Below are 20,870 nucleotides of genomic sequence, written 5' to 3' on the forward strand. Positions count from 1 at the left end.
CGGGGTTGTGGGACTATGAGGTTGGAGGCGGTGGATGGGAGATCCCCCGAGGTGATGAGGTTATGGATGGTCTGGGAGATGATGGTTTGGCGGTGGGGGGTGGGGTCATGGTCAAGGGGGCAGTAGGAGGAGGTATCTGCGAGCTGACGTTTGGCCTCAGCGGTGTCGAGGTCGGTGCGCCAAACTACTACCGCGCCTCCCTTGTCAGCTTGTTTGATAGTGAGGTTGGGGTTGCAACGGAGGGAGTGGAGGGCTGCGCGTTCCGAGGGTGAGAGGTTGGAGTGGGTGAGAGGGGTGGGGGAGTTCAGGTGGCGGTTAATATCGCGGCGGCAGTTGACTAGTCTTTAGGACAGCTGTCCCAATTTTTGCAAATGCTTCCCAGGTGTTGGTGGGAGGACTTTGCAATCAATAGGACTTTAGTCCATTGTAATTTTCCAGTGCCTAGGTTGATGCCAGATGGCCTGTCCTATTTCATTCCTTCCTTGAGACTGCAAGCATGGAAAGCAGCCATTTAACCATCTCCTCCTTCGGGTTGTCTTCAGACTTGCAGTATCTGTGCAGTCTTTAGATTTGTAGATAATTGGAGGAATAAAACTGAGCCAAAGATCAATTAATTTTCGTCTCTTCAGTCAATCTGACTTGAACCAGTGTTTCTTGATGGAACAATTAATAATGAAGCAGGAGAACTTGTGTCAGCATTGTTATCTGCTGTTACTTCTCCAGTTATATACACCTAGATTAAAGGAAGCTAACTTGTCATACAATATTAGCTACATGGTTGGGGTTTTAGTCTGCACTGATGCATTCTTAAAGGACAAACTGCAGTAAATGTGATGTCAATGAAGCAGTTTATCAGAATTAACCCCTCTAACTCTTATAGGTATAAGTATATTCAATTCAAAAACATTCTTCAGCCTATTTTAATTTGGATGGCTGAAACCACCGTAGTTTTTCTGAGAGAGACTTCCTGATTTGTTTTCTGTAATACAAGTTACTTCTGTACAGAACACATTATTAACTTACAAATTGCTAACAGAATTAAAAGTATTTGTGTAAAAGATCTAAAATGAATTTCAAAGGTGAAACTGGATAATGAACAAAAATAGGAGGAGAATGGACTAGGAAACTGATATTAGCTATTAAATTTTAAGATATTTTTGAAGGTGAGGTAGCAACGTAGTGTATCATTTTTGCAGGATGTTTGAGTATATGGCCGTAATGAAAGCCCTATCATTTTAGGTGGATACTGCAAAGGAAGTCCGAATCTGAATGGAAAGTATTTAATATCATATAGTGATGAAGAACAAAGCAAAGACAGGAGTTTTCAAGACACAGAGGGTCATGTACAAGAATACAACTAAGCCATTCATGTGCTCTCAATCCCAGTTTACGTGAAAGAATTGGCATTGTTCCTTGTTTCAATCAGCTTTTATCACCAGTTCATTTAGAATTGTGCAGAGATGCCAAGCCTTTTGGAAAGCTCCTGTGCAAAGGTGCTAAAAGGTATTGTACACAATGGGAATTGAAATGTTCAAGATCCTGAGGAGTCTTGACAAAGTGCGTGAGGATAGGATACTGCTTAAGAATAAGGGTCACCCATGCAGACAGACACGAAGAGACTCTGTCTCTGGAATTTTCTTTCTCAAAAGGTTGTGAAATCAAAGCTTTTGAATATTTTTAAGGCAAAGGTTGGTAGTTAATTCATAAGCGGGGGATGAAAAGTCACAGAGTAGGCAGATTGCAATGTCATCAGATCAACCATGGTCTTACTGAATGATAGAGTAGGTTTGAGGGTCCAACTATGTTCATATTGTGTGTGTGTGTAATGAAGGTATTCAATTTGATACAGTGAATAAATTGACAAGTATTAAAGATGGGAGAAAACAATTATAGTGAAAAGAACTTATATTGGATAAGATTGAGTTTTTAGAATGTCATAACCCATTCTGGGTTGAATTTGGAAAGCTAGTAGGGAATGTGTGGAGTATTGAACATGCATATGACAAAAGTGGATAAAGATATACACACCAGTGGAGATCAGATGAGAGTCAAAGTTCATAAAGCTGTAATTAATGTAAATGGACAGTCACAGAGGTAAGAACTGTGGAGTTTACAGTTCAACTTGTTGTAAGGCTAGAAACACAAATTACGTTCCTTAGACTCCTGGCTGATCAAGGCTTCTTTCTTCAATCCTTCCCTCAGTGGAGCATATGTTTAGAGCTTGCACCTCATAAATTAAAAGAAGCCGGTTTGTGTGTGTGTGGTTTTTTTTGTAGCTTCAAGAAACAGAAGGTTAGTTAATTGTTTCTATTGTAGTGCAGTGCTAGGTTTTTTTGCTTATCAGATTGTACTCTGTTTAGGTGTGATAGATGATTTAGTAATCTTTTCAGTTTTTCAGAAGGTCTACATGGCAATGAATGAGGATCAGACCCCAGTACTTTGCCAGAGCATTTGACAGTTTCATTTGGGTTAATCACTGTCAGAACTTGGGCCATTCTAATTGTTAGGATAGTTCCTAAAATTTGGTAACAATTGAATCATTCTTAATTTCTAATGCGTCAATAACTTAATTTGGTTTCTACAGGACATATGTCAAAAGAAAACTTGTAATTCTACAAACTCCCTTTCGTGTGATCTTTCATTGTTTCATGTGGCTTTAAAATCTAGTTCTAGGAGTTTGTTGAGTTGAAGTGTACTTTTCAGAGCTGTCGTCCATTTTGAATAATCTGGTCACTTCATAATTCCACATCATCCCTTTTCACTTAATTCAAAATATCCTAATTTAAGATTGAAGAGCAAGTTGCATTTTATTTTTATTACTGTTGTGCCATGAAATTTGTTGTGCGGGTTTTACATTTGATATTCAGATGTTATTTCAATGTTTAGGTGAGTTAGTCTGAAAGAGCTGGAAGAGTTGTATCCCAAATGTTGAAGCCTTTTAGCTTTAAATTGTTCTTCACAGTAATTTCATCTAGAAATCAGATTTGTTTTATCTGCTGTAGACCGAAATATAGGCCACATTATTCTGCTTTGAATTCAAGGATCCAATTACCATGCTTGCTTAAAATGTTTGTACGTGCCAAGTAAGTAAAAATCATTCTGACAATGTGGAGGGAAGAGAGATAATCATAATTAGGTTTATATACACCTGTCCAGCAATGGATGAGAAAAGAACAAAAATATCTGTGTTCCAGCATACGCTGCTTCTGCCATGCATGCGCTATAACTAAAGGAGTTATAGAATGTAGAAAACCAGTAAGGTGCAAAGCCAATATTTTGTTTTCCTTTTAGGACCGTCTCTTCCTATGGCTACAGTTGACATTAAGAATCCAGAAATTACCAATGTTCGATACAATGCACAAGTTAACAATTTTGCATATGCCAAAGATAAGAAGAAAGTCAAAGGTAAAAAGAAGAAATTGACTAAGGCGGACATTGGCACACCAAGTAACTTCCAGTAAGCATTCTTGATTGTTTGGTAGTTTAGGTCACTTTCTTGAAAAGTCTTTCCTGCACGTGAAACAACGTCTGACCAGTGTAAACTATAATTGTTTTGCTCGCTGAAAATTTCAGATGGTAAAACAGAAACAAGGGAAGAAATTGCTTAGCTAATTCATGTTCTTAGCATTTGTTTTGTAAGCCTTCTCTATTATGCCTCAGATTTTCTATTTGTAAAATATTTTTAGCTCCACTTTTGTAAGATAATATATGACATCTCATGTAATAAAGAACAATAGATAGAGTTGCAGTTCAAAAAGTAAGTCTTAAAGAGCCAGTGTGGTCAATAACTGAAAAGGCTTGCAGATGGTAAGTGCATTTTTAGGGTGGACGTAATACTGTGCCTAGGTTTTTGCTCCAAATGTAAGTAGATGTACAACATTATAAAAATATAAATAATTTCAGTAATTCATTGAGCTCTGCTTGCAAATGCAACATTCATAAGACCTTTTTGAACAACAAGTTGAGGTTGTACCACTACAACGTTTGTGCGTGTCTTTACATGCTTCACTATTGCATCATCACTGCAAATCATCTGTTGTAAACACATTCAGATGTCATTTTATTATTTATTTTAAATGTTCTGTCATGTAGTAAATGGTGTATAGAAGACACATTATTCTAATGCATTTATGATTGTTGTATATCTAATTCAGCCTGTGACGTTTCTCCATATAGTAGTTAAACGCCAACAGGGTATCACTATATCACAGTCTCCATAATGAAAGACTCAGAAGTATAATGATTAATGACATATTGCTATTTTCTTTAGCTATGTGAGAAAGGTTATACTTATATACTGAAAGTCTGACTACTGTAGTTAAAACACAAAATAATAACCTTTCATATTAAAATGTCCTATTCAATACTTATCAAACTAGCTGACTTAGTTTTGACTTCCACAACTGTCTTTAAGTCTTGAGCTAAAGAATGGGGAAAAGAAATCGACAAAGTTTCCCTCTTATGATTTCTATCCATTCTAACCTTCCTGCAGGGATGCATCTGAGGATGCTACCTAAGGCAAGGTTGGTTTCAACTGTGATTGTCTATGGTCCATTTGGCCATCAACAACAGATGTGTCAGAATAACATGTGAGGAATAGCCTTTGGGAAAGGAACTTGACAACCACTATCTGTGAAATTTTAACAACCCTTCAGTAATAAAGGAAAATAGGAGCAGGGGAAAATTAAAAGTAAAGAAATTATATTTAAAAGTTCAATTCAATTTGGATCGGTACTTTCCAACCTCTCTTTTTTTAAAAAAAAAGGTCTCTATCAAAAGATACTTGTATGTGCATTGTAGATTTCGATATCATTCATATACTTTCCATTTACAGGCATATAGGACATGTTGGCTGGGACCCGAATACAGGTTTTGATGTAAGTAAAATCGTCAAGTTGTAAATCAAATTTTAAATACTGTGGAGCCTTCACTCATCTAAATATGAAATATTATTGTCACGGTCTCAACTATAAACTATTATGCTATAAATAGGAGCATTTGTTTTATATCCTTGTTTGCAAGTGTGGTCATAGGTTTGCGCGATTCTCTGTTCATGGAGCAAGCAGATGTAAAAGTCAGTCCTCTCTGACCTGCTTCCTTCTGGGATTGTAAGTTACTGTACCTCAAAATAATATGTCATGCCAGGAATTTGGTGATGTTTGGATGTAGGTTGCCAACTCACTAATCATTAAAACAGGGATTCTTTCCAAATGCTCAAGCTTCTGGTTATAATTAATTATCTTAAATGGAGGGACAGCACCCTGAATTATTTTTATTTTATAGAAAATGAGATACACCTGTTTGTACTTTGAAATAAGTTACTTAAGTGTGTTATTGCCTTTGGCAGCAAGTATTCGCAACACCTCTGCTCTTGTGCTCAAATCTAAAAGTATGAGAGAACTCAACTTACCCATAAATTTACAGAACAGAAACTGAGGCAACTGCAGCAATGAATATACTTGCAAATGAATATCCATCAGAAGTGAACATTTTCTTGCCAGTAACCAGTATTCCTAGATCATGTGCCAGAGGCAGAGTAAAACAACTCTGCTAGTTTTAGACTCAGCCTTGCTTTCCACCACCACCAACACTGTGCTCCCCCCCCCCCCCCCTCCCCCAACCAACCAACCCACGCATCTTTATAGCCTTTCAGTTCCTTAATGTTCTGTTCTTAAGGGTCTTTTCATAATACAGATTATAGTTTGTGATTACTAACTGGAATGTGATAATGCCTATCTAATTATATTGAAGTGTCTTGCCACTGAGCAATACCTCATGTCGCTTCTAAAGGCTAGATTTGAACACTAATTGTTGCCTGACATGATTTTATTGTAATATGATGATGGGCTGCAAATGAAGTGGAGTAAATTCATTTAAGGGTAGCACAGTAATCAGGTGCCCTGGTTTCCTCCCACAGCCCAAAGATGTGCAGGGTAGATGGATTGATCATGCTAAATTTACCTGTCGTGTCCAGGGATGTGCACGGTAGGTAAATTAGCCATGGGCAATGCAAGGTTACAGGGATTGGGTGGGGGGGGTAGCTGTATCTAGGTGGGATGTTGTTCTATTGGTGTGAACCTGATGAGCCAAAAGGCCTGCTTCCACGCTGTAGGGATTCTATGATTTTGACTTCTGTATTTCTGTTGAGTCTAATTGCCTAAATACCCGCACTCCTCCTACTCACAGCTGAATAATCTGGATCCTGAGTTGAAGCATCTATTTGACATGTGTGGGATTTCTGAGTCACAGCTAAAGGACAAAGAAACATCAAAGATCATTTATGATTTTATAGAGAAAAAAGGAGGAGTTGAAGCTGTGAAGAATGAGTTGCGTAGACAGGGTAAGTTAAATACCATTTTCAACATATTTTCAAGACCGTAGCTCGTTGACCACCTTCAGTGTTTGAGACTGACCAACAGTGGTACATCACTAATCGTTGGACTGGAATTTCACTTTATATAGTTAGCACAGTCCTCACATCAGATATAATAGTTATATTTTTCAGGGGAGATAGTGCTTGGCTTCTCTTCCTACCTAAGCTTTCTACTTGATTCTTAACTGACCTATGTGCAATGCGTTGATTTCAATCATGTTATATTTGAACACTCTCTTTTGTTTTTAATCTACCTGCCAAGTGTCTCTAAAATTCTTCTCTTGGCTTTGAAAGTGATAAAGCATTGCATCATATCTTATTTCCATTTTATACAAATTAACAAATGTAATTTGTTTAATTTAACTGTGGACCAGCAAATAAATATATTTGTAAATACTGAACAAGTGTAACATTTCCTTTCCTGTAGCAGCATTTGTGTGAGATTTCTAAATGTGGATAGTTTTTTACCACCCTCAAGGAGCTGGATTGAAGCTATCCATGCGTAGGACACCTACAGGCATCAGAGAGATGATGCTATCACACCGAAGAACCAATTAGATCACAGCTCCTTAACATGAAATGCTAGTGTTGACTCTATTGCATCATATACTTTTCTCAAATTTAGCATTTCAAACTTGATACAAATGTTCTGACAGTTCTAACTTGCGAGCTTCTGAGGGCCAACTGTTACGTTTCATTTATGAGTTTGCCATTGTAATTTACAGCCCATAATGCCTATGCCAGTTTTACTTTTGATCTGCTTCGTTGAATTATTTTTAACAGCAAAGAAAGTTTACAGCCCAGGAAAAGGCCCTTCGGCCCTCCAAGCCTGAGCCGATCCAAATGTACTGTCTAAACCTGTCAGGCAATTCCTACGCATCTGTATCCCTCTGCTTCCCACCTACTCATGCATCTGTCCAGAAGCATCATAAATGAATCTACCACCTCTACTGATAACGAGTTCCAGATGCCCACCACCCTCTGTGTGAAATATTTGCCGCAAAAAGTTTGTCTCTATCCACGCTGTCGATACCCTTCATGATTTTGTAAACCTCAATCAGGTCCCCCCCAATCTCCCTTTTTTCGAATGAAAATAAACCTAATCTACTCAACCTCTCTTCATAGCTAGCACCTTCCATACCAGGCAACATCCTCGTAAACCTTCTCTGCACCCTCTCCAAAGCATCCTTTTGGTAATGTGGCGACCAGAACTGTACACAGTATTCTAAATGTGGCCGAACCAATGTCTTGTACAATGTTAACATGACTTGCTCTTATACTCAGTACACCGTACAATGAAGGCAAGCATTCTATATGCCTTCTTGACCATGCTATCCACCTGTGCAGCAACCTTCAGGTTACAATGGACCTGCACTCCCAGATCTCTCTGCCCATCAACTTTTTGCAAGGCTCTTCCGTTCATTGTATAATTCGCTCTAGAATTGGTCTTGCCTGAATGACCTCACATTTGTCTGGATTGAAATCCATCTGCCGCTTTTCTGCCCAACTCTCCAGTCTGTTTATATCCTCCTGTATTCCTTGACAGTCTCTTATGCTTTCTGCTACTCCACCAGTCTTCGTGTCATCTGCAAATTTGCTGATCATACCAACAGTGCACTCTTCCAGATCATTTATGTATATTACAAACAACAGTGGCCCCAACACTGACCCCTGTGTAACCCACTGGTTACCTTTCTCCATTTCGAGAAACTCCCTTCAATTACTACTGTCTCCTGTTGCTCAACCAGTTCGTTATCCACCTAGCTAGGACACCCTGCACACCATGTGACTGCACTTTCTCCATTAGTCTACCATGGGGAACCTTATCAAAAGCCTTACTAAAGTCCATGTATATGACATCAACAGCCCTTCCTTCATCTAATAACTTGGTCACTTCCTCGAAGAATTCTCTTAAGTTGGTAAGGCACGATCTCCCCTGCAGAAAACCATGTTGCCTATCAATGATAAGCCCATTCTTTTCAGAATATAAATAGATCCTATCCCTCAGTACCCTTTCCAGCAACTTTCCCAGCACCGACATCAGGCTCACAGGTCTGTAGTTACCCGGAATATCCCTACTACCCTTGTCCAGAGGGACAACATGAGCAACCTTCCAGTCCTCCGGCACCCCACCTGTATTTAAGGATGCCACAAAGATATCTGTCAAGGCCCCAGCTATTTCCTCTGTCCCCTTCCTCAGCAACTGGGATAGATCCCATCCGGTCCTGGGGATTTGTCCACCTTAATAACCTTTAGCCTACCCAACGCATCTACCTTACTTATGTCAACATGATCCAGACTAATCAAACTTCTATCTCTAATCTCAAGATTCATCATGTTCTTATCTCATTTTTACATTTTCATATTCTACCTTAATTTATTTTCTAGTTTCCTTCAGATTGTTACGTCTTCTGCCTAAATGTCCACTTGGTGAATGATTCCATATTAGATCTGTAGATATTTCTATAAAGGAAGACTGCATGAAATATGTTGTCTATTTAGAAGAACAATTCCAAGTAAACATCACTGCTCAGAAATTTCCCCTTCCTTGTGGCCCGCTCCCATCAAAGTCCCTCTGCTATATTCATCTACTTTCCATTTAAAAAGATAATATTTTTTCCTTCAAGTTACTTATTTTTCTTGTAATTTCTCTCCTTAGTCTCTGACAACTTAGTAACAATAGATCAACATTTCATTCACCCAAACTGAGGAAGTCAATTTTGTCTGTAAACCCAATCTGAATTCTGAACATTACTTCGTTTTCGCTACTTCACTAATAATTAATCCTATTATCTCAAGGCACTCCTAATAATTAAACTCCTATTTCTGAAGGAACTATGCTTTAGATTTTATCACTTTCAGTTTTTTTTTTAATTATACATGCTCAGGTGCTCTAATTCTTGGCAGTTAGTTACCTTGTTTACATTTGTCATTATGTCTTTGTTCTCTATCTGTTTCTGTGTATCATAAACTCAAAATGAAAATGCTATCTCTGTATAAACATTAATATTCTAAGGACTATTATTTGGAACCTTTAGATCTTTGCACATCTGCATTCTGTCTTTGCTTTAAATTTTAAATTTAAATTTCTTATTTTCAACCCAAAAGATATTCAATACTTTTGAGCATCTGTCTGTCCACATCAGTAAACCTTCCACTTCGAAGTTCTTAAAGCCATTTTCACTGTTTGCCAAATCTCTTTCATGTGGGTCATCAAATTTCAAAATTATGTTTCCTGCATAAAGCACTTCTTAAAGTGAGAAATGTGTTTGTATTTCCATTATAAATTTTTGCAAGTATTGTTTAACATTTTAGTACTATGTAATTGTAGATATTGTACTGTAAAAAGAGGACTGGTAGCCAAAACTTGCCAGCAATGCTTGGATCCTGTGGAAGAATTTGTTTTCAATAAAGGAACAATTAAAGCAGCAATTATAACATTTAAATTCAGTGCAAAAGCAAAGAGCCGAAGAAGAATAAATGCAAGTGTGGTGATCTCAAAAAGAGGAATCTCTGCAAAGTAGAGGATCTGCTCAAAGTTAATTGTTTGGAAAAATTTAAACAGGTTTTTCGAGGAGAAATCTTGAAAATAAAAGAGGTACATAATTAAAAAGAACAAGGAGAGTACAAATAAATAGCAAGTAAATGGAAAACGAAACCTATCTGGAACAGAAAGTTATGCCAAAACTATAACCTTCCTCATCTATATCTGTCAATATTTTCCACAACATTTTATATATCTGAACTTATAATGGAAACTGTTCTTACGTGAACTTATAATGGAAACTGTTCTTACGTAAACTGATCTTGGCATATCTGCACATTTGCTTTTGTGATGACCCTATATTACCATTACTGTGTGATTACCTTCTAAGTAATTTCCATTACAAGTGTAAATTCAAGAAATTGTATATTCTAAGTATAAGTTTCACAATAACATTTATAACTTAAAATGGAGAGCATTTAATCCAAATATTTTAAATAGCTATATTTTGTCTCAACTTCGGAGTTCAAAGCTGCAAGATGGGCTAACACTAAATAAGCTTAATATAGAAATTATATTAGATAGACTTAAAACATTTGAGGAAAAAAATGTCTAGCAAGTAGTATTAAAGGAAATCATATTGCTTTTTTTGTAACAACTTTACAAATAAAGCTTAAATAGGGAAGGATTCCATCTAGAATGAGGTGAAAAGTCTTTTTGAGGAGGTTAAACATTTTCTTTTTACCTCCAGGTTCAATACCTTTGGAATTCTGAAATACCTACTTTTTATTTACAAAATAAATGGGAGGCAGTGAGAAAAGTAGCTATAGAGTTTGAAAGGCAGTTGACAGACATGAAATAAAAATGTGGGTGGGTGTTGTGCCTTAAATTTTAAAAGGGTTAGACATGGTTTACCCAATAATCCATTCTGTTTGCATTTTTTTTCTCAGCAATTTAACATTCCAATGCTTTCCTAGGCATCAAAACACTTCACTCCCAGAATATTCTAAAGCTCCTTCAAAGCCGCCATTGTCCAAACCCTTACTAAATCCTCTTTGTTGCCACCTTCATTCCTGTTGATTCCAGTATGTACTCAATTTCATCAGTAGAAATAATCTACCACTGTCTGATTTTCACAACCATCGAAAATTTTGAATTTTATGTTAAATATCCTTCATTACTTTTCTATTATATTAAAAAGACCTTTCATGCCTTTCTTCTTTTTAGTGGATCTTTATAGCTTTTCCATTGTTATAATATCTTTCTCTATGGAGTGCCCACACTGCATATCGAGGAATTATGTTCATCATCATGCTAACATGAGTTAGAGATTTGAGATGACAATGTTGTTCATTTCTGATTTGTGCACCCTTCAAGGATTTTTTTTAAACTTGGAGCATGGAATTAAACTAAATTAGTTGGCTCATGTCATGTGCATTTAATTTCCTTGCTCTTATATCCAGTGTTTTATTATGTAAATCCCCTCTGTATGGTAAGCCAACCTTTTTAAAGATCAATTTATCTACAACTGTAGGTCTCTCTTGCAGGGTTGGCATATGTTTCAGTTTGCTAAAAAAGAACTTCACATTTCTCCATATTGAGTGCATCTCTCCCCCTCTGGCCACTTCCTCCCCCGTTTGTCTTTTTTTTACAAATTACCATGTCCCTTAATTTAATGACATGAACCATTTTTGTGCCTACTTCAAAGTCCATTCCCCAACAGAAAGCAAGCATAATGTCAGCATAAGTTCCTGGGCTATAAACTAAACACATTTTGTAGGGTTATGCACAAGTGAGGCAAAAAGCTTTTTTCCTGGAAATGACATTTACTGTCCTCAAGTCATAGTCATAGAGATGTACAGCATGGAAACCGACCCTTTGGTCCAACCCGTCCATGCCGACCAGATATCCCAACCCAATCTATTGAAAATTCAAGATTATTTCAGCTAACTCTTTTTAATTTACTTCAGTATTCTGGAATCCATACCATCTGGACCATTTTGATATTTAGCACCACCTGCTTTTTAATGTCATTTTTAAATACTTCTAGTGGCTCAAGTATAGAATAAAAATTTTGATTTTACCTTTCCTTGTTTTGATTTCCAGGTTCACCACAATGGTTTGGTAGGTTTTTGGTCAAAAGCATGTTTGCTTGAAGTTTCCTTTTACTGATCAAAACTTAGCATGAAATCTGTGTGAAAGGAATGCACCAACAGTTGGATTTCATTTTTGAACACTGCGACTTTTTGGCCTTTAACATTTTGATAATAAATCCTGCAATTTATTTTTCAAATTGCACAATGATTTGCTTTATTAATTAGTTTGGTTGAGTGCAACCTTTTATCCAATATATTGGGTATTGCACGTCCTTTTTTAACAAACAAAGGTTCCCTTTACAGAATGTATTTGAAGCCTATGGAAATTTGAGCATAAACAAATTCTGCCTGTTTAGTACGCTACAGTTTAATTCCAAACTAACCATTTTTACTGTATGTTCTCCACCCAAGATCAATGTTAGTGAATTTGATGTTTGTGATACAGTGGCTTGAGCTTGTGGAGGGGTTAATGAATTACCTTTTGATCTCCCATCCTGTATTCAAATGTTGCATGCAAAACTGCCAGACATAAGTGATGTCTGGCTTAGTATTTTTAAAAATGTGGGTATCTCTTCCATCGTTTTAGTGTCAGATTCACCCTTGGGTAATTTTAGAGTAATCTGCAAATGAAACCAGGGTTTGATCTGTTTGTACTCCTAGAGAATCATTATCTATCTGTGAATTAGTATAATTTTGAACAAGTTAGTTCTTTTGTCATATTCCTATTCCATCTATAACTTTACTGATGTTAGAAAAGAGAAAAGCTGTTGTTTTGTAACAGCAGTTTGATCCTTAGGAGGCAGAATCTGCATTCAGAACTGAAAATTTTGATCAGTCTGTAGATCTTGGTGGTTGTTGACTCTCAGTTCTTTTGGGGGAAAAAAAAGCTTTTGTTGTGTAGATTTATTGTATATGTTGCGCAAGTTCAGAATGGTATGTTGGTAGGCCTCCTTTTGTTCATAGTCTGGAATATCTAGCAAGCAGGATCCAATTTAATGCTCAATTTTATTTGATTACATGTGATCAGTATTATAGCCATTTCATGCACTTCTGTATGTTTTCTTCTGGCTGTGTGAACATTGTATCTAAATTGGTGTAACGCTGTTCAGATCCCTGTGCAATGTAAAGATCCTTGCCTGAAAGACCATTTTATTGAAACTCTCAAAAATCAAATCTGTACAGATAAAATAATTAATGGGTTTTAATTGTAGATCATCCCTGTTTTAATTGTAAGTAGTATAGAACACATATTAAACTCAGTCAGATTTTCTATTCAAGACTTCATAATTTAGGTCAGGATTATTGAAATCCCTGTTTCCACACCACTGCTAATAGAATATAATCTCTATTTCACCATTTAGGCTGAAAAAGGCCATTTTACTTGTTCCACAGATATTACTGCTGATGTCAGGTTTATTTTGTTAACAGCATTTGATGTGGAGTGCCTCTTACATGTTTGCTGTTGAAATTTGCCCAACCTTTGACATTTTTGACAGATCTGGTTTGATAGCAAGCATAAATGTCATGACTAATGTCTTGGACTCTTCCTAAATTGCTACTACTTGGAATAGTTCCTACAGTTTCTGCAGAATATTTTAATGACTTGAAAAAAAGGATTTACTTCTAAACTGTTTGTTCTTTGCAATCTCTCCCATTAAAATGTATAAAGTGTAGGATAGAAAGAGCTGAGGTATTATGAAGGTCAAGAGCTTAAGTACTAGGCAGAAGTAGAAAGATTATACAAGGAGTTCCTGATACAAGATCAGATAAGTTTCTGTGGCATAAAAGGTGTGCCATAAGTTTAGATTTCCATAACATATTTAGTTAGATGAGTCATTTTGTCTAAGTCTCTTATCATATTTTTAATTCACAATGTTGAGACCTTCATATCTCAATCAAACCACAAACTACTTATTGGACTTCATTAGATTTTTCACTTGATTAAGACTTTTTATGTATTAAAAGCTGTTTAGATGTAAATTAAAATAGTCTAAAATCCATCTATCCTGCTATTATATCCTTGAGAATATCATGTTCTTATTTGAATATAAACTTCTATATCTGATTCTTTATTCTTGGCCTTCTCTTCCTTTCTTAAAACACTTGTAATAGTTCAGTCTGCTCTACCACACTTCCAGTACAATTGTATATCTGATCACACCTGGTAAACATATTACCAGTTAAGTCAGAGTTCTATAATTATACAATGCAAATATTAATTTTTGAATCATTTTATGAAGAAGTAGCAAGTGTTATGTGCAACATGAAACTTTTAGACAGGTCTATGAATTCACTTCATATGACAACTGATAAAGAGTTGGGACGAGCTTGCATTCTGAATGAATCTGTGATTGGATGTATGGTCAGTAAATGTAATCATATTGTATAACTCTTATTAGGCCATGGGATGTCAGGAACTTATCAGTTTAAGATGGCCATCCGTAGATACAAATATAACTGTCAAAAATAGCTGAAATTTTATGATTTGAATTATAATAATCGTAGCTTGTATTGGATTAAATGAAAATTAAACTTCATGAAATCCATTTTAAATGTAGTTTGCTAAGGGTGATTTTCTTTTGTGATGATCAAAGGCCTTTGACTACAATATTCTTTGCTTACTTTTTTGTAATTCTATTTAAATTCCTTTATTATTCGTGTATTCAAACTGTTTCTTTCCTTCCTTCCTCAGCTCCACCACCACCACCACCTCCACCTTCTAGAGGAGGACCACCACCACCCCCACCTCCACATAGTTCTGGACCCCCTCCTCCTCCTCCAGTTCGTGGGCGTGGTGCACCACCACCTCCGCCCCCATCAAGAGCCCCATCAGCAGCTCCTTCAGCAGCTCCCCCACCACCTCCACCTTCCAGGCCAGGAGTAGGAGCACCACCCCCACCGCCAAGTAGGTTATACCCTCCCCCTCCCCCTCCACCAGTCCCATCCGGTCCTCCACCACTACCGCCTCCAGCTCATCCTGTTTCTGGAGGTCCAGGAGCTGCTGGGCCCCCACCACCACCTCCACCTCCACCACCTGGCCCTCCACCACCTGGTCCTCCTCCACTCCCTGCTACAGTCACTGAAAATGATCATTTTCCTTCACCTACTGGCAACAAATCAGCTCTGCTGGATCAAATCCGTGAAGGCACTCAGTTGAAGAAAGTTGAACAAAGCAATCGGCCGGTGTCTTCCTCAGGAAGGGATGCACTATTAGACCAGATAAGGCAGGGTATACAGCTTAAGACTGTAAGTAATTTTTCTTTATGATCAGTTCATTTAAGTTGTGACTATTACTTGAAGTAATATTTTGTGCTTATACTGTGCAGAATAGTGTAAATGGTGCAGAAAACTAACATACTGGAATAAAATAGAACTTTTTTTTGCTGCAAATATATGCTGGTCATATTCAACTTTAAGGTATTAGTGACTGATATAAATACTTTGAATTAAATCTTGTCATCTAACATTTAACTAATACAATCTATTTTGATAATTCTGTAATTTGAAGCAGTGAACTCACTTGAAAGAGACTGAATGCTCTTATAACATTCCAGCATATTTTTTGGTTCTCTTGCTGACTTAAGAATGTCAACCGTCATTTCGGCATAGGAGGAGGAGGCAGCCATTCAGCCCATCGAGTTTATAACCTCCAGGTCAAAGATTCATTGATTTCAGTGAATATGTTTTTGTTTGCTATTGGGATTTGCATTGCAGGTCATGCCAGTTATGAAATAAAACTGTAGCTATCATATTAACCAAGTTCCTACTGTGTGGTATATTTGCATTTTGAGTAATGATATGTCAATTCCTATAGGTAAATGACCAAGATTCTTCTTCTCCTTCAACGCCTACACCAACAGCAGGAATTGTAGGAGCACTGATGGAAGTGATGCAGAAAAGGAGTAAAGCCATTCACTCTTCAGGTAAGATTTTTAATTGGTCATTATTATTCAATGAATCCCAGACACCCAACTTTTATATACCAATTTTTCAAAAATGCATGTGATTTGAAGGACTATCTCTGGCAGTACCTGCTATTATTGCTACAAACAAGCAAAAGACCTTTGAGAGTAACTTTGTTTACTGGGTTTGGTACTAACATTTCATTAAGCATCCAAGAAAAATATTTTACTGCTGCAGACTGCAAAAGTTGCATTCAACCAATATATTAGTACATGATGTTACTACAAATATTAGGTTGTAAGCACACAAAAACATTCAGATATTTTATATGTCCAGTCTGAGATATTTGTGCAGAAGTGAAGGTGTTTTATATGCTGAAATCCAGATGTGGTGCGACTTGGCCTGGTTGTGTTTTGGAACACCTGGGTCACAGAACTATGGCCAATTAAAGATCTTAGAATAAAATGATTTGGAGATGCCAGTGTTTTCTGGTCTGTACAAAGTTAGATATCACACAACACCAGGTTATACTCCAACAGGTTTATTTGGAAGCACTAGCTTTCAGAGCACTGCTCCTTCATCACCTGGTGAGAGAGCAGCACTCTGAAAGCTAGTGCTTCCAAATAAACCTGTTGGACTATAACCTGGTGTTGTGTGATTTCGAACTTAGATTAAAATGACCTGCTAAATTCAGCAAAGTTCAAACAATGCACTTTTATTTTGCCCTACTGATCTCTATCAGGCAGCACATTTTGTAGATAACCTGATTTTGACTGAACCTTGACACTGTGGTGGTGATACTTTCCTTCCAACAGAAGCCAAGACAGACCATCACCACCTCCACTCAAACAACTACAGAGGTGTGACCTGAAAATGTGTTGCTGGAACAGCGCAGCAGGTCAGGCAGCATCCAGGGAACAGGAGAATCGACGTTTCGGGCATAAGCCCTTCTTCAGGGAGGGCTTTCCTGAAGAAGGACTTATGCCTGAAACGTCGATTCTCCTGTTCCCTGGATGCTGCCTGACCTGCTGCGCTGTTCCAGCAACACATTTTCAGCTCTGATCTCCAGCATCTGCAGACCTAACTTTCTCCTCTACAGAGGTGTGACCTTTGTTGCCAATTCATATCATCTTACCTAATGCTAGAATTTCTTTTTAAGCACCTTTTTAAAAATCTTGGTTGACCATTGCTCCAATCTGTGATATCCTCCCTTCTTCACCCCACTTGATCTACATAAAGGCGTACCCCTTATCTTGGTATTGTCAGTCCCTATCAGCAGGACTTTATTGTTTAACTTTTTCCACTGAATTAACTGTTCTCTGTCCTCCCTAAACATCTCCAATCGTATAAACTGTTCTACCCATTCTCGGGTTGGTTCCACCATTTTGGGTAGCCTTTCTACTGTGGTGGTCTGAATTTCCAACCATAGCCAAACATTCTTCACTGATATTTCTGTTGTCTTGTTCAACTCTATTTTTATTTGGCTTTCACCCAAAGAAGGAACCAACTGAAATTATTAATTTATTCAACAACTCTCACTCCCAATCTTGCTCTTCACTCCCAAACAAAACCTATTCCATCATTCCTCACATACAGCAAATATTTTATTCCTCAGACTGAGGGGCACAGATTTAAGCATGTATACCACAGAAACACATCGCTTATTCCCCCTTAATCTCATTAAGCTTCAGTAAGTCTCCTGGTCTTCGCCAAAATCTCTTGCGATACTAGAATTGACAGAGGGCAGTTCCATTTCCTTTCACCTATTACCAAGAACCTGCTTGAACTACTCTCCAGTGCAGCTCCACTCTCGCCTTTATCAGGTCTTGAGGTTGTAGATTTCCTTGCTATCAATGTGAAGACCATCTGTTGAGTTCCTAATATGGCACAATACTTTTCTCCCTCCCTCTTCCTTGCACACTCACTCCCTTACCCCCTCCTCCCATCTGATCACTCCTTCATTTTAGCATTTATTTTCCCAGATTCTAACCACTTCAATTTCTTCCATTCTCACCTTTGACAGCATGCAACCAGCTTGTTTAGGTGCTTTTCATTGACCGTCCCTCCATTAAAATCAAAGTGTGTTCCATTCCTCTCTGCAAAGCCATCATCCTCTTTTGGTCTAATGATTGCCCTTTTCTCTGCCTTTGTAGAGCCCTTTGCTTGTGCTAAAGATGCTCTATTCCTGATGAAGGGCTTTTGCCCTAAACGTCGATTTTCCTGCTCCTCAGCTGCTGCCTGAAATGCTGTGCTTTTCCAGCACCACTCTATCTAAAGATGTTGTAATACTTGCAAGTTAGTTGAGGTGATAAGATGAAACATCCTAACATATTAGTGCCTAAGAATTGTCATCAAATGTTTTGGCTGTAAACTAAGTCCAATGTTGCTTTCAGATGAAGATGAGGATGAAGATGAGGAAGAAGACTTTGACGATGATGATGAATGGGAAGATTAGATTTTCTTGGCAAGATTGTAAACCTTTCTATCTTTCTTAATCTTGTAAAATTGTCCTGTAAATGTTCTGCATATTTTGCTGTATATTTTTGTTGCCTTTGCTCTTTTCATAACCTGTGCAATACCTCATTTAATAATTCCTTAGACAAAGCATTGTGGATAGTTATTCCCAATGCAAAGTATGTGTTGGGAGATATAAACAACTACATATGAATGTGTTCTTTCCAGCAACGAAAGAAATTGTGATTGAGTAGCAGCAAAGTTGACAGAACTTTAATTATGCTTGTTAAAAGCCAGAATAGCAACACTATTTTTTCAAAACCATGCGATTTCTGTACCTAAGAAGAAGCATCTCTTATTAAAGCTTCGCATAGCACTATAACTTTTTTAAATACAGCGCTTCTATTCGATTCCTTCAGTACTTCATTGTTCTGAAGCTCAGATTTTTGCACCCTTCTAAAGTAATTTGTCACATGAATGCACAGCTTACAAGGCAGCTCATTTGTGTCTTACTGTTTAGCAATACTGTCTGGGTGATTCAAAGATGCACAGCAACTTAAGAGTGTTTTATACTGTATGCAGCAATACTGTCAATCACGACTATTTTCAGTTGAAATCCCCTTACTTATGTCTGTTACTTTATTGAATATTTATGCTCCTGGCTTATTCCATGCCTATTGGAACTTAAAGTCAAGCTTTTCAAATAGGAATTCTGGTCCTCTTGTGAATACTCTAAACACAATCAGGGGACACATTTTTAACTCTTAAAGTGCTAAGTGACAGCATTTCTTCTCATCAAAGTGTATATTTGGCAGTGTTAAGGGTTAACGGAAAATAACCTAATATTCAGTTTTTGGAGGTGAAGGCTGTGATTAGGAATTTGCATTTAATATATTCACAAAGGGCTGTGCTTAATGCTTGTTAAACGGCAATTTGGGAAATATTGGAAATGAACTTGTAATAATGAATATCAACATCAGTATCATTACATTACAGTCCTTGATGTCTTTGGATCAGAATTAAAGAGCAAACTCTCAATACAGATTGCAATTATGAAATGGAACTTTTAACGGAAAAATATATAAATAAATGTTTAAAATCACTGAAAAATATCCTTCTTCGCATTCAAGATTTATTGAGGGTGCAGATGTATTATTGATCGCTCATCTTATTGTCTTTCATCCAGCTGCAATAATTGAGCCTTATTAACTACCCCATGAATCACTCCTGCCCTTTCAAGCTGTAATATCCAGTCCAAGGCTTGTGTGGATAGTGCACAAATTTATTCTCTCCTGATTTTTAGAACTGCTGGTTTGTTTAGGATCTGTGACCATTCACCATACTAGTGTAAAGCATTGTGGCTGTCTTGGCTCAATTCCAGAAATCAGAATAATTTCCACACTGTTTTGTAGTACTCAATCTCCATTTTTATGATTGTCACTGTTTTCTGCAACGTTAAGAAAAAAACTTCGATTTTACAATTTTTGTTTGCCTAATTGCCTTCGTGTAACTGAGATTAAGGCATGCTCACAAAGCCTCGCATTTCAATGTCTATATCACTTTTCATTTTCAGAAGTGTTAACTGTTGCAACAAAATTAAAGTTCTGTAAAGTCTGAAAAGCATTCTATTATCCACCAAAGGTGAAAACAACTTACCCATTGTAGTTGATGACTTTTTACTAATCGTTTTGAGTGTTACAGAATCTATTTGCAGTTATAACGCATTACGATATTTCAATCAGTTTTCATGTGACCAGATTTGATCATTGCTTTATTTCAAGTATTATATGGCATAATAGGCATATTCACACATTTGGTTCATATTCTAGATAAGTGCATGTTGTAAGAGCACTGGTACTGCTGACATGTACAATTTAGAAATGTTTTAAAAGGTGGACAGGGTGGGGTGGGAGGGGGTGGGCATCACATGCAGCTCGGGATATAAGAGAGTGGAGTTGAAGCCACACATCTGGCATGATTTTACTGAATGGCACAGCAGGCTTGAAGGGTCAAGTGGCTTATTCCTCCTGATTTTAGAAGTATGGTTTAATGATGTTGAATATGATCATTGATCAAACACGCACACGAGCAGTTCCCAGCAAATTTTAAGTTATTAAACAATGAGACTTGATGTAAATTTGTTGACTCATGAATAGTGTTGCTTCTCTCTCTGCTAATGGTAAGACAGAATTTCAATAAAGTTTGTGCAGCTCAGGCCAACATGTGATGGGGCTCTTTTGTCTGCGAAATGAGGATCTGATGCAATAATTTGTAGAAGGTATTTGATGTGGTTTAATGTTTTCCCATAATAATTGAAGATGAGGGAGATCATTTGATCTATCTCAGTTTACTCATTCATTCATTCACTCATTCCCCTCGTTGCAACATCAACTAGACCTTGATGATTGCAGACTTTTGTATTAAACACAACCTAGCAGTCAAGTTAGTTTTTGCTTATTCTTTAGTGTGAAGAAGAACTTTCTGATATTGGTTCTAAACTTGCCTTGTCCTGTTAGGGCTGTTTGAAGTAATTTTCTGCATTTTCATTTCTGGATAACTT

General features: G+C 37.3%; 1 protein-coding gene across 2 annotated transcripts in view; it reads left to right on the top strand.

The window, feature by feature from the left end:
* wasla (WASP like actin nucleation promoting factor a) overlaps positions 1–20,527 on the top strand; it is a 75,110-nt gene extending 54,583 nt beyond the window's left edge. The window contains exons 6-12 of one of the 2 annotated variants that reach the window (XM_043709143.1): positions 3,292–3,457; positions 4,835–4,877; positions 6,187–6,340; positions 11,964–11,981; positions 14,646–15,199; positions 15,768–15,876; positions 18,250–20,527. In XM_043709143.1, the coding sequence (XP_043565078.1) occupies positions 3,292–3,457; positions 4,835–4,877; positions 6,187–6,340; positions 11,964–11,981; positions 14,646–15,199; positions 15,768–15,876; positions 18,250–18,311 (1,106 nt within the window). In that variant the 3' untranslated portion in view covers positions 18,312–20,527. The remainder of the gene's footprint in view (positions 1–3,291; positions 3,458–4,834; positions 4,878–6,186; positions 6,341–11,963; positions 11,982–14,645; positions 15,200–15,767; positions 15,877–18,249) is intronic. The other variant, XM_043709144.1, reaches the window with a different exon arrangement.
* Positions 20,528–20,870: the final 343 nt, after the last annotated feature.

This window comes from Chiloscyllium plagiosum, chromosome 19, assembly GCF_004010195.1.
Source record: "Chiloscyllium plagiosum isolate BGI_BamShark_2017 chromosome 19, ASM401019v2, whole genome shotgun sequence".
NCBI lineage: Eukaryota > Metazoa > Chordata > Chondrichthyes > Orectolobiformes > Hemiscylliidae > Chiloscyllium > Chiloscyllium plagiosum.